Source organism: Gavialis gangeticus, unplaced genomic scaffold, assembly GCF_001723915.1.
Source record: "Gavialis gangeticus isolate Ggan-Ray unplaced genomic scaffold, GavGan_comp1, whole genome shotgun sequence".
Lineage (NCBI taxonomy): Eukaryota > Metazoa > Chordata > Crocodylia > Gavialidae > Gavialis > Gavialis gangeticus.
The window spans coordinates 132033182-132047287 of record NW_017729025.1 but is presented as its reverse complement, the minus strand read 5'-3'; the positions used below and the strand labels follow the sequence as shown (position 1 = coordinate 132047287).

Sequence of the window (14106 nt, the reverse complement as noted above, 5' to 3'; positions counted from 1 at the left end):
GGAGTGTCTACTTTCCTGCCCGCTCCTGGCATCTCCATAGATGACACTGCCCCAGCTTGCCCAGATCCAGCCCCTGGCAGGACCTGAAACTGAAAGGGAGGCAGGGAAATAGGAGTTGTGGGACAGAAAAAGAACTGCCAGGCAGCAGTAGGACCTGATGGGAACTGGATCCAGGTACAGAGGGCAGCACAGGGAGCCCACAGGCAGTCGGGGAATGCCCGCCCCCTCCCCCCCACACACACACACAGCTCTAGGGCTGTTTGGAGTGGCAGGGTGGCAATCAGGGGGTAGAGGGGCCAATAGCAGGGTGAAGGGGGGATCTGAAAGCTGACAGCTGGTGAATCCAAGCAACATGCAGGGGGACCTTCCCCCACCTCTTCCCCGGCCTATAGTGTGGCCAGAGAGCCAGCAAGTAAGGCAGGTATGGAACAGACTTGCAGCCCTAGTCATGCCTCTACTTGCTTGCCCTCTAGCATCAGGTCTGAGCAGTGCACATTGGAGAGGGTATTAATCCCAAATCTAAGACTGTTCATCAGCACTAATTAAATTTAACAAAGACTAATATTCCTTAGAACTAGCACCTGCTAAGTCTAGTGTGTGATCTCCCTGCTAGTGGCCCCCTGTGAAAAGTTTGGCTTAAGTGACTTGTCTTGCATGGGAACTCACCTGCAGTGATGAGGTAGAATCAAGTTTTCTAGGGCAACATTTAACTTCCCTAACTATGAAACCATTCTTTCTCTTCTTGCAATCCCTTGCCTCATTAACAACACACTTTCCAACTTGTCCAACAAGAGAAAACAATGACCTTCATTATAGAACCCTGGTTTAGCCTCAGAATATTGCTCTTCTCCTTTTCAGTAAGTTGACTCTTTCCTCCCTGCTGCCTGGGCGCCAGCAGATAGAATAACGAAGCACCAGAGACAGTTGATTTGCTCTCAGTTTTTGTGTCTGGTGTCACAATAGCTCCTTATAACTGGGATCAGTAACTGTTGGGAAAATCCTGTTCAACCACTACAGCCCGTGGATGGAGCACGCTCAGTGCTCCATCCAAACTTGAACTATCTACTGACTACATCATATTATTAACTCACATGCCATTTCAATATTTTTTAGTTAGCCTGAAATCATTTTTCAAACATACCATAAACAACCACTCCTTCAATTCATACAGTAAGTGCTTACCTTTTTTCTTGTTTAAAGTGTCAAATTCTTTCATTACAACACCAGTAGGAGGCACTTTCACCTAGAAAACAAAAACAAGGTTTTCAGTCTGTATTAAGTAGCAACTGCCTTCATTTTTTTAAAATAAAATATCCTGAATATATGGAAATGTGACACATCAGTAGTACTTCATAATAACATACTGTGTCCTGTCACCACCTGCTCGTTGCCAGCAGCGGGTGCATGCACAACTTCGGGTGGATGGAGGGGCAGGGGCTGGGGCTATGCTGCCAAAAGGAGAATCAGGTCCCTCACAGCTCACCTGCCATCTGCCCTGAGGGCTGGCATGCCAAGCAAACTGTCTTCGTGTGCCACACTCTGGCACACATGCCGGGGGTTGCAGACCCCTGGTATATAATTATGTGTCAGTTCAAGCACTTTTCTTTGCTAAAATCAAATAGTTTGGACTGATGCCGTTTGATTAACTTAATTTCTTAAAATGAAAATTCTATATCACCTAATATGTATGTAATTATGCCAGCGCAGCTAACACACACTAATAAATTATGATCTTTTTGGCAACTCCTATGGAAAGGTCAAAAGGGGTTCCCTCCTTCCCATTTCCTTCAGTGTCCCCTAACTGGGACAATTGGTAAAGATTTTAATTTAACGGGACATGGAAATTAACTATGCCATTAAGTCACATGTGACAGAAGTCTGAATTATATATAAAAAATTATAAGCACACACACAGTGATTAAAAATTTATAAGTTTTCTTTGCAAAAAATAAAATAACTGTAGTATTCAGGTAGCCTAAGGGATGTTATGGTAACTTTAATTACTTGTTAAACCACCTGTAAAGAGTTCAGTGATGACCAGTGTGCTTCTGTATGTATTACACACTCCATTATTAGCTCTATAAATGTATCACCTTAATTTATAATATATCCTCCACAAGAACACATTCTTTGAAATGAAACACATTTATTCAAAAGATCTCACAATCTGCTAACAAAACTCAAGGTCAGCCTGAAAAACCTGTTTACAAATTCACTCAGTGTCACCCAGGTTTTCTATAAGGATACAACAATAGCTTTTCAACTTATTTGTATTCTATAATAGAAGAGCGCTTATTGGATTTTTCTCACTCATCTGTCATGCCCTTAGGGTTTTTAGATCATTAATGATCAATAGATTAGTTTAGAGAAGAATGGTAATTCAGACCATTGAAAAACACACAAGCTTCTCTGATGGGTCTCAGGCACCGGCAGCAAATTAATTCACTGTTTCACTCTATTCTGGATATTTTTTCTAAATGATAAAATGTACTGTTTAAGAAGTATATCTTAAAATATCAGCTATCTTATCCATACTATAAAATACCTTAATCCATACTATAACTGGTGGCTTGGTTTGTCAGTCTAAAAGCATATAAATATATATACTCTTAACCTGCCAACTTCATTGAAATTTTAGCCAAAATCTTATTTATACCTTTTGACCCCATTGTGTGTTTAGTCAAGATAGTAGACTATACTGTCACATGTATAGGAATGTTGTACCTTCAGCAGGGTACTCAATGTTTTGATGATTTATTTGTGAATCTTCAACAGGCAAAACCCTCTGCCTCAGGGCACAGAGAACTAACTGCATATGTAAAACCATTGTGTTCTTTGCCCATCTTTCAAGCCTCCTGTATGACATTAGGATAGGCATGGATTTAAGGGTAAGGGCCAGCCAAACAACACTGGAGGCCCAGCACGGGAATTTGAAAAGGGTGAAATGGGGCAGCTGGAAAAGCCGTGATGGAGGGAAAGTATACATAGAAGCTAAAGAGGAAGAAAGGTGGGTATATGTTACCATCTTCCATTTTTTACCCCTATCTATATTGGACTACCTAAGCCTCTTATCTACTCCCATCCTACAGATATTTCATATACCTAGGGACCCTGACACACCTCTCCCTCTTACTATTTTACTGCCCCACTCTTTATACACTATTCATATTCCATGTAACTCTCTTGCCATCTCTCCTTCAGCCCTTGGATCCTTTTGCTATACTCACATAGTTCATATCAGCAAAGAAACGCCTTGCTATTGTTTTTTCTTATTTCTAGGAGTAACCTCCCTGGGTTACCTTCTTATTCTTTCCCTCTGCCTGCCAGTACCTGCCCAGACTTCCCAAACCTGAGTTTTCAGTGCTATTTTTAGACTCAGAAAAAACACAAAATCTTCATGAAAGAACATGTAGTTCACAAAGTGTCCTGTAACCTAGTTGTGTTCCCCTCCTCATCCCCATCCCTCTTATGTTAGTCCCTCACTCGGGCACTCTATATTTCTCTTCTGGCTTTGTCATCTTTTTGGTTCATGATTCTTAACATCTACTAATAACATTCAATCTGTGTTATTCTGCAGTTGCAATCCTCTTGGACTGCCTCAGGAAACTCTTAGGGCTGGGGAATCTAGCAACTCTTTTCCCATGTTTTCCCCACCTCTGGAGGAATCAATCTATTCTAAAAAATTAAAACTACACATTGAGCAAAGTAACTGGAAATTAACTGACTTTGGGCTAGATCCAAACAAGGACTTAGACAAAAAGTACAAAATTGAGATCATGAATATACCCACTTAGGGAAAGCAAAGCACTAAAACATTTTGGACACATCACTTTTTGACTTTAAAGTGCCCCAACAGCCTGAAATCTGCCCTTTTAAGCACCTCAGTATTAAGAGAACTGAGAGCTCATACATAAGCCCAACCATATTCAGAAAGTAGGTTTTCCTTCATCCATGTCACCTGAAAAGTCCAGTCAGCATTGCCAACTTATACATTTTGTCTAGATGTAGCAATTTTTGGTGTTCTTAATGACAAAATGCATGCATTAAGGATCCTGTAACAATTTACAACCTGTAATACTCTGTAAACTGTCTACTGACACTTTTATAATGTGAGAAGGTCTATTTAGTGACATCTAGTGACTTTTTAGGATTTGTGTAGTGAAGTTCTGGTTTCAGGAGTTGGCAACGCTGGGCTTAAGCTGGTAGTCTCTCTCAGAGCAAGAAATGCACACTAATTGGACCAAGCTCCCATGGAGGTAGAGGTGCCTTTTTATGTAATAGCAGTCTCCCACAAGGAAAAAAAAGCAATTAATTCAATCAGAAAGAGAGAGAAGCATGAAAAAACATGACTGGGTGTCAACACACAACAAATGAACCATTCCCAAACATTACAGATTGGGAAACCAGTTCACAATTATGTGAATTGCTGTGGCTCCAACACAAGGGGATGAGAGTGAGCACCCGACCCAGCATGCCTCACAGGTAGAAAGATTGCTTTCATTGAACAAGCAATACAAAGAAGCTTGTTGAGAAAAACAGTGCCAACAAAAGCAGAGTATGGGGTGGGGGGAGCAGAGTTCTGGCTGTTTGCCGGAGCAGCCACTTGCAGCAGTAGAGGGAAGGGAGGGTTGAGGAGCACTGCAGTGTGGGATGCCTGCAGGATCTACCAGACCCATGTCACAGAACCCTTGGTATCTACACATAACACTAAACCAGTTCACAATGAGCCAGTACAAAATACTACTTGATTTTCCAGGTACACTTCTGAACCATTCTAGATAGTTTTAAACAGCTTGACAGGCTTGTATGTCTGTCTGCTTCACGTTAAACCACATGCATATCATTCTAAGTGTCAGCGTGCCTATGCCTTCTGTAGCTCAGGGTGAGGGCACTTGCCTAGAAAGAGGAATCTGGGTCCCTGTTCTAAGGATATTTTCTGAATTTTATCCAATAACTGTATACTGTAGAAACAGTCCAGTGTCTGTAGCTTTCCCACACATTGTACAGGGAGCCTGCGTGCATACTTAGAGTCCTGGATTCCACTAAAGAAGACAGTCACCAAAAACAGTTAAGCACTGAAAGAACTTTCTTACTGTATCCAGCCCTTTACTGTTTCTTACCCCTGACATATATACTGTCTATACTCTTTACCATGGTATTCACTGTATGCAATTTGAAGAGAGTAGTCATACATAGTGAGGGAATTCTGAAGGGTTTTTTCCACAGGATTTTAATTATGTAAAAATACTTGATGTTTGGAAAACTCTCATTCATACCAAAGATTCCTCAGGCATGTTTTTATTATCCTCAGTATGTCATCTTTGGAAGGATGAATCCAGGCAATGGTAAATTGAAATAATAAGTTATAATGAACATAACTAAAACTATAGGAACCAAATGAAGAACCTATTCCACCCATGATCTTTATGCAACCCTCCCATTAACATCCATGGAAATGTTGGTGTATGTCAAGGTGAGTAAGCAGTCCTAAGATGTGTACTTAGGGAACTTTTGGAGGGACTGGACGTGTTTAAATCAATAGGTCCAGATGATCTTCACCCAAGGGTGCTGAGGGAATTGGCTGGGGTCATAGGGGACCCCTGGCACAGCTCTATGAGCCCTTGTGGTGCTCTGTCCAGGTACCAGAGGATTGGAAAAGGGCCAAAGTGGTCCCCATTTACAAGAAGGGGAGAAAGGAGGACCCCGGCAATTATAGGCCAGTCAGTCTTACCTCAGTCCTTGGGAAGACCTTTGAGAAAATTATCAAGGAGCACATCTGCAAGGGCCCAGCAGGGGAGGTAATGCTCAGGGGCAACCAGTATGGGTTCATTGAGGGAAGGTCCTGCCTGACTAACCTGGTTTCTTTCTATAATCAGGTCACAAAGTCCCTGGACAAGGGTGTCAGGGTGGATGTCATCTTCCTGGATTTTAAGAAGGCCTTTGACATGGTTTCCCACCACATTCTCTTAAAAAAAAACTTGGTGACTGTGGCATTGATACCTACACAGTCAGATAATGATGAGAAGGTCTAGAGGAGGGCCAGTCGCATTGTGAAGGGGCAATGGGGCAGGCCCTACAAAGAGAGGTGAAAGGGCCTGAACCTATTCAGCCTCCACAAGAGAAGGCTGAGAGGGGATCTCATGGCCATTTACAAACTCACCGGGGGGACCAGCAGGAATTGGGGGAGGCTCTGTTCCCCCAGGCACCACCTGGGATTACTAGGAATAACGGCCACAAATTGCTAGAGAGAAGGTTCAGGCTGGACAACAGGAGACATTACTTTACAGTTAGGGCTGCCAGGCTCTGGAATGGGCTCCCAAGTGAGGTGGTACTTTCTCCTACCTTGGGGGTCTTCAAGAGGAGGCTGGACAGATGCTTGGCTGGGGTGATGTGATTCCGGTTCCTGCCCGGGACAGGAGGTCAGACCTGATGATCTGTTTAGGTCCCTTCTGACCCTAAGTACTGTGATACTACGATACTTTGACCCACAAACCCTAATTAAAATTCTACAGCTAAATAAGATTCATCCTCCTGATTTCAAAGACTCCAGTAATCTCATTTAGATCTGTCTCCTAATTAATTTTTAAGAATTTGTGTGAATCCTGAAGTTGCTCACAAATTGTTGTTTCCTGAAGGACAGAGCACTTCCTCTGGACCAGCAAATATGGTTCTATGCAGATCCACATTAAAGAGCCATTTGTCTTTTGTATGATGCAGTGATTCTCAACCAAGGAAAGCCTTAAAATCCTTTCAAGCGTGTCACAGGGAGCAACACAATGTTAGCACTGTTAGATGCATGAGCATTATTCATCAGATAAATCCAGAAATTTCAAATAGAAATTTATAGTATTAAATGTGACAGGGTGCCTCTCCAGGGTGGCTGTGAAGACCCTGCAGCCCCTTCAGCCCTCACCCCTTCAGTCGCCCACCACACCTTGTTGTATTATACTTTTATAAGAGGCAGGCTGCTCTTGGGCTTCCTAAATTGGTTTCAAATGGCCACCAGGGGACTGTGGTCACTGTCTTATGGGCGAGTTGCATATTTCCATTCCTCCCCTACACCTTGTCCCATGCCTTGCAGATGGCATTCTCACTGATGTTCTCTTTCACTTAGCTCCTCCTCTGAGGTTTTCAGACCCTCTCTGCTCCCACACTCTCAGCTCCTCAATATGGGCTCCAGACCCTTCCCTGGATCCCTAGGAACCTCCTCCTTCCACTTACTGGGCCAGACCATAGGTCCATCTTGTACAGTATCCTGTGTCACACAGTAGCAGAGTTGAACCGGATATAACCAGGGTTTTTTCCACTGTTTCTCTTTCACTTGCTGCAGCAATTAAGGTCTAGGAAGTTCTAATTCAGTGCCTGTATCCCTAACTGCTGTGCTCAATCGCTACTGATGCCCCTTTCCTCAGCAGGCAGCACAGAGGAGTTGGGGACAGAATAGCACCCTAAGCTGTGGAAGCACCCCCGAAGTGTGTTTCAAGTGTGCATCCAAGTTGCATTTGGGGTTGAGGCACCATCCCACATACTGTTCTTGATAGTATGTTTGTCTAACATTGAAGGAGGCTCCACAGTCTTCTTACACTACTAAGGACAGTACTCAGCTTCCCTTACAGTTAGGAAGTTTTTCCTAATATCTAACTTAAACCTTTTCTCCTGTAAAGCAAACCAATTTCTTCTTCTCCTACCCTCAGTGGACATAAAGAACAATTGATCACTATCCTCTTTATAAAAATGTTTTACAGTCTGGAAGGCTATTTTCATGTCCCTCATGGCACACAGAAAAGATTTTCTTTTTCTCTAAATTTGTTTGAATTTAGATTTCGTGAAAAGGTATCAAACTAGTAACCCTAGAAACTTAAGTGCCCTATTTATCTACAGAACACACACTGTTGTGCAAACCTCCCCACAATGCTTCCTCAATGTGTCCATCCTTTTCTGGATTCAGTCTTTAATAGGAAGTTCAGTCTACATGGTTCATTCCCTCTTTTACTCTACAAGTAATTATGATGAGCTTTTTCTGGAGACCTTCTGGGGTTGGAGTGGATAGGGAAGAGAGGGAAGGAGGAGTACAAGACTGTGACGAACAAGCTCTTGTCAGATAGTTTAGAGATTTATCAGCAGGGATCCTGGTTTTCCCTGATTAAAAATAAATAAATCACAAATTCTCTGATAAAACCCCCAAAATACGATTAAAATGAAAAGCCCCTCTACAGCCCCCCGGTGCCCCTCACGCCCCCTTCACAGCCCCCCCCAGCCCTGCTCATGCCTCTCATCCATGCCCTGTGGCCTCCCACAGCTCTGCTGGTGCCTCTCAACCCCCACCTACAACCCTGCCGGAGGCCCAGTTGCCAGGGCTATGGAGCCAGGGACCTGCGTCCACAGCCCCCTGCCCCTGGCAGGTGGCAGCTGCTGCAGTGCAGTGGAGCCTGGCTCCCCTCACCTGCTGCCTGTCTACTGCAGGCTTGGGTGGCAGAAGGTGGCACCCCACCACTGCATGCACTCCTAGAGGATGGGGGGACATGTGCCCCTCAGATATGTATGTGGGGCTTGGATTCTCACCCTGCTGCTGACTCCCAGGCCCTCTGCAGCCCTGCAGGTGTGACCCAGCACTGCAGGGCAGACCAAAGGTGTGCAGGAAAGCTGCTTGCCACTGCCAGCTCCACATTGCCCTGGCAATGCATCCCCTGCCTACACAGCTGCAGTGAGGGGCACAACCCTGCACTGCCGCCCCCGCATGCATGGCACACATTGCCATGGCAGCACAAATTGCCATGGCAGCACAAATCTCACAGCAGCAAGAAGCTTTCCTGCATGGCCCCACTCTGCCCTGCAGTGCCAGGTTGCAGCCACCCAGATGTGGAGGCCCTGGTGGAGGGCAGCAGGATGGGAGCCTGAGCCCTAGCAGACAGCCTGCCCCACCCCCACTTCATGCACAGTGCTGGGAGTCACAGGTCCCCCTGCCCTCTGGGAGTGCGCACATAGCAGAGAGCCAGCCCTACCCCTGAAACAAGCCACCCACAGCCCCATCCTACCCTCCACCAGGGCCCTGTGGCTGCACATTACAGACCCAGGCCCCAAGACCCACACTGCCCGGCTGGGCAGTAGTCCCAGCCCCAGCCCTGACCAACTCCTTCCCTTCCTTCCTATGGGGGCCTCAATCCTCCCCGCCACTTACCAGCGGGAGCTGCTCTCCAGGTTGCCTGGCAGCCTGACCATCCTCCTCCTGCTCCCCCCCCAGCCCCCTGCAGGCTGGAACTCTGCCAGCTTGCAGACAGCTCATTGCAAAACTGCAAGATTCATGGGTTTCTCTGCTAAAATAAGAAAGCCACATTTTACTCCAGTAAGGGGGGAAATCCACATTTTCCTCTCTTTTTCCATGGGAAATGGAAAACCCAGATTCCTGCTTAATAGATAATGCAGCATTCAATTGTCTGTGAACCTCAGCTTACAGGGGCATGTTTGTGATCCAGGATAGTTATAGAAAAGGTCACTCAATTTAATAGACTTTAACATAAACAATCAGAAGGAAACAACAACTCACAAATGGTTCACTGAAAAGAGAGCAGCTGACAATCTGACCTGCTACTCTGCTGCCCTCTCATTACAAACTCTGGCGATGTTTGCTGAAAATGGGGTTATATTGAGCACTGTCAGCAGGCAGGAGCAGGGATGTTAAAGAATTAGTACCTACACAGAGCCTTAGATTCACACATTGCAGGCAAAAACAATTCAACTCAGCAAACCTGAGGAGAGAGGGCCTTTGTCCTCACCACCAACCACATAAAGAATGCAAATTTTACTAAACTGTTGGGCAGTGTTTCATACAATGATTGATAAGTAATTTTGTCCTTCACCAGGCACATGGCTAGTTGCTCCTGTTTAATTGCACTTGCTGAGTTATTCATCAAACTACGTGCAATAGCACCTCTGATTTAGAAGATGAAAGTCTAGGGTTACCTATTCCCCAAGGAGTGTACAATTTTCAAATGGCCACTCATGCACATGAGTCATCCAGCCCTCTGGATTTCAAAGATGAGCATTATGGATTAGTTCTCCCCAGGTATATACATTTGTTCAATTATTGGAAGCAGCTCTTGCATCAGAAAAACACAGACAGATCCTCAACTAACGTTCCTTTTGAACAGGGGAATGGAGGGAAACGTTGCCGTCCTTTTGAATGGGGAAAGATTTCATGGGTTGTTTTTACTGCTGCTGCACAGCCAGAGGTCTGCTGCTTTAGACTACATGCTTCTCTCATACCATAACTGAACAAGTCCTAGTCAGTCCTTGAATGGGAGACCCTCAGATTTCAAAAGAGCATGGGGCTGGATACACCAGGACATTAGATCCCCTAGAGAGAAATTCCTTTCAGACAACTTCCCTGATATTTCTTCTAGTTATTCTTCCCTTCTAGTAGCCCTGAAGGCAATCTCTGAAACCTTCTCAATTCTGATAGCCCATCATAGTTCTTGTTCCCTTTTCTCTCCCTTGGGCAATTTGTTCTGATTCACTGACGCTTCTGTATTGTTTCCTGATCTATGAAGGATGAATCCAAAGAATCCAAGTATCCTGCCTTTGCTAAGACATTGTTTCATGCTGTTGTTCCTAGAACACGAGTACTGAGCTCCCTTCATGGGTCTTGTCCCCATTTTTTTTTGTAATGAATCAGATTAATACTATTTTCACTTCCTCCCTGCCTTTACAAGCTCTGTACTTTTGGGCAGAGTTAATCATCAAGGCCAGGTACAGATATTATGCTTTTACTGGTTTAAGTGAACAGAAACCAGTCTACACCCATAATAGAACAGAGGTTCAGAACATACGCTGGCTTAAAAATGATGGCACCCAGTCTAAGATTTATGCCCCACCCCCAACCACTACCAAAGGGCCAATGTGTATTCTGTTCACTACCAATTGAATGTCTGTACCTAGCCTAAGTGCTGTGGACACAGTAGGAGAGTCGACATTTAGTTGCTGTTTTGGGTGCACAGCCCTAAACTAGCAAATGCAACATAGTAATAGACTCACATACTCCATTATCCAAGGAAACAGACTGAACTGTAGCTTCTCACTCTAGACTGGATACTTCCCCCAGCATACAAAACTCAATCCAGTGCAAGCAGCAGAGAGGAACAGGAATTAAAGAAAATTCTGAAAGAGAGACGAGTGATAACACCACTCAATTTGTGTCAGAGAAGTGACGTAAAAGTGAAATGACACTGCTTTCTGAGAGGCTGTAAATCGCTCTCACACACTTACCCTATTTGTTGTGAGCACTGCAGAAATTACTCTTCCATAAACTTAGAACTTGTAGGGATAAAATGCAAATACAACACTGATCATATGTGGCATGACAGATGCATTAATCCTTGTATGCTTTTCACTTAAATAGGCCACAAATTCCATCAGAGCAATAAGAGCTATGATAGTTATACCTTTGAAGGCAATGTATTGTGTTATAATGGCACAAATTGCATCCATGAACATAATTTCAACAAGTTTGGGTAGAAAGTATGTGGGATGTATAAGAGATTCTCTGATTCACATATGGCCTGCAATGTATAATACAGAAATGAAAAGTGGTATTTTTCAGGACTAGAATCGCCAGTTCTATTGGGAATTTTAACTAACAGAGAAACCTATAGTTCAGGAAAACATTAGTTTTGAAGTGTTCATTATGCCACTGGAAAAAATCTTTATTATCCATAAATGTAAAATAATCATAGCCCATACTTCCTCCCCTCAAGCACATTGCTGAGGGTTTTTTAAATGGTAAAACTATCTTAGAGAACCTGCTATTTCTCACCTGTCTACCCTTAGCAGAACGGATGCATGCTTAGACTTCATCATGGCCATCTAACCGACAGGAAGGATTTTCTGGATTTCATATAGCTTTCAGCCTTCAGTGAGCTAACAGCTTCAGTGGAGGATTCAGATCCTCTCTAATATCTTTTTTACTGACAAAAATAGGCACTTACTCCTCAAAATTGAAGACTTCTTATCCAGGGGTACAGTTTTCATATAATCCTCAAAATCCAATTGTAATATGAGTTCTTTAGTGATGCTACCACAGGGAGAACTTACATGCAAACTACTTAGGCATTTGCAGATGTCCTTCCTAAAAATCTCTCTTTGCTCAGTGGAAGATAAAGCTTCTTAAATGTTCCATCAGAGTTAGTGTTATTCAACAGTATGATCTCAGTTCCTAAATTACTAGGTTTCTGAAAACTGTACCTTGAGTAGTAACATGAGAATGGCATGAACATGTTCAGAAACAGAAAAAATGGCAAAATATTCAGTCCTTACAGGTTTTCATATACCATCCCATAGGTTTAAGTGGTTACCTCATCCAAGATAAGTCCATTTGATGATGTGACACTGTACTGCCAGAACTAGATAGTGACTAAAAACCAGTAGAGTGGAGTATCTGATTTTTGGTCTGAAGTGAAAGAGCACATTACAGAGAATGATAATGTGATTCACTAAACTGCATAAAGAGAATAGTATAGTAGAAGACTGCAGAGACAGAATGGGAGCCAGGGGCTTAAAAGATACTTTTTAAAATATATATTGCTGTGCTTTAATTAAATGAAAAAGACATACATTGAGAATTCATTGTACTGCAGAGGACAAAATGTTCATAGTTGGTTACCTAAAGATAGATAATTTCATAAAAACCCTGATTTTTACATGCCATGTATACGGCTCGCTGGAAATCAGGAGAGTTTGACCCAAATAAGAACTACAAGATTCGGCCCTGAATATGAAAGCTTAACAAAAATTTTATTAGTGTTTATTACTTTACAGAAAAATATGTTTTATTTTTAAATGTATTTCTTTATCTTCCACCTCTTCTGCACTGCAGAGTCTATTGTTGAGCAGTCTAAAGTGATTGTCATGAATTCTAGCTCCCAACTACAGAGGACTAAGCAATGGCATTCATTTAAGATACACTTTCTGAATGGCTTTCTAAAAGAAAGAAACTGCAATCATTTAGGATTCTGTTCTAAAAGCTCTATCATATTCTGCCAATCAAAAATGTCATCATTTATTATAACCTGGGCATAGCCAGTCTGCTAGCTGAAAAAAGGGGAGGAAAAGAGACTACTTCTTTGAAATATTCTAATTATGCTGCTGAAATTCGCACTTACTTCAAAATGCAGGTTTGTCTGTTGTCTCTGGGGGGCAGCTGCAAAGGCAAATGGTAGATAGAAAGTGAATCATATGTTTAATGAAAAGAAAGGACAAAAGTGCTCTCCTTGCAGTCCCAGGAAACTGATTCTATCTATTATGTCCACCTGGCTCACTACTTTGCATTGCAAAGGAAAACAAAAAGTTTCTGCCACTGTCAGCTACGTGCTGTTCAGGGGTTGAAAGATTCACCATAGTTAAGCACCTAATCCCATTTACATATAAGACACCGATGTGCAGGCATTTTTAATTATTTATTAATACATATTGTATCTTTTTTTCAAGCTGCTAGATATGCTTTGCCCATCAGTAAATTACTGAAGTCTGTGGAATTACACAGCAGTCTAAATGAGAGGCAAATAAATAGACTTTCTGATCTAAACACAAATCAACAGAGACCTACATGTAAATGATCAGAATCATAAAACAAGAGAAGTTCCATTAATTTTCTCTGAAGCCACCCAGGGGAAGATTATCAATGTTAAAACAGATAAGCAGGAAAAATGAATTATATGTTAGCATATAATATGCTATTGCTTTTACTTGTAAAATATAACCATGTGAACAAAAAGGCATCTGGCTTGGATTGTTGAGTTCAGGGGTGTCAAAAATCCAGCCTTCAGGGCTCTTAGAGGGACCAGAATTTCAGCAGTGAAACAAGCAGTGGTTGCACTAGCTCCAGTGACTCTGAGCCAATATAGTGTGTGGGGATTAATATCACCATCACTCGCCCCACTGCCGAAATCCTGGATATGAATCCCCACTGGGGATTTTTTTGGCAGCAGTGGAGCAGACAACAGTAATCTTAACCCATGCAACTCCCTGAGCTGACAGCAACTCAGGCAGCCTTGGGCCTAGGTGCCAAGTATATGGGAAGAGGATAGGGTTACCACCCATCCCTAATTAGGCAGG

At 43.1% G+C, this 14106-nt stretch overlaps 1 protein-coding gene across 1 annotated transcript in view; it reads right to left on the bottom strand.

The window, feature by feature from the left end:
• Window positions 1-13223, bottom strand: part of GALNT18 (polypeptide N-acetylgalactosaminyltransferase 18) — a 645416-nt gene extending 632193 nt beyond the window's left edge. Inside the window, exons 1-3 of the mRNA XM_019519580.1 lie at window positions 13155-13223; window positions 11032-11154; window positions 1183-1243 (exon numbers count right to left, since the gene is read on the bottom strand). Coding sequence (XP_019375125.1) covers window positions 1183-1243; window positions 11032-11040 — 70 coding nt within the window. The 5' untranslated portion in view covers window positions 11041-11154; window positions 13155-13223. The remainder of the gene's footprint in view (window positions 1-1182; window positions 1244-11031; window positions 11155-13154) is intronic.
• Window positions 13224-14106: the final 883 nt, after the last annotated feature.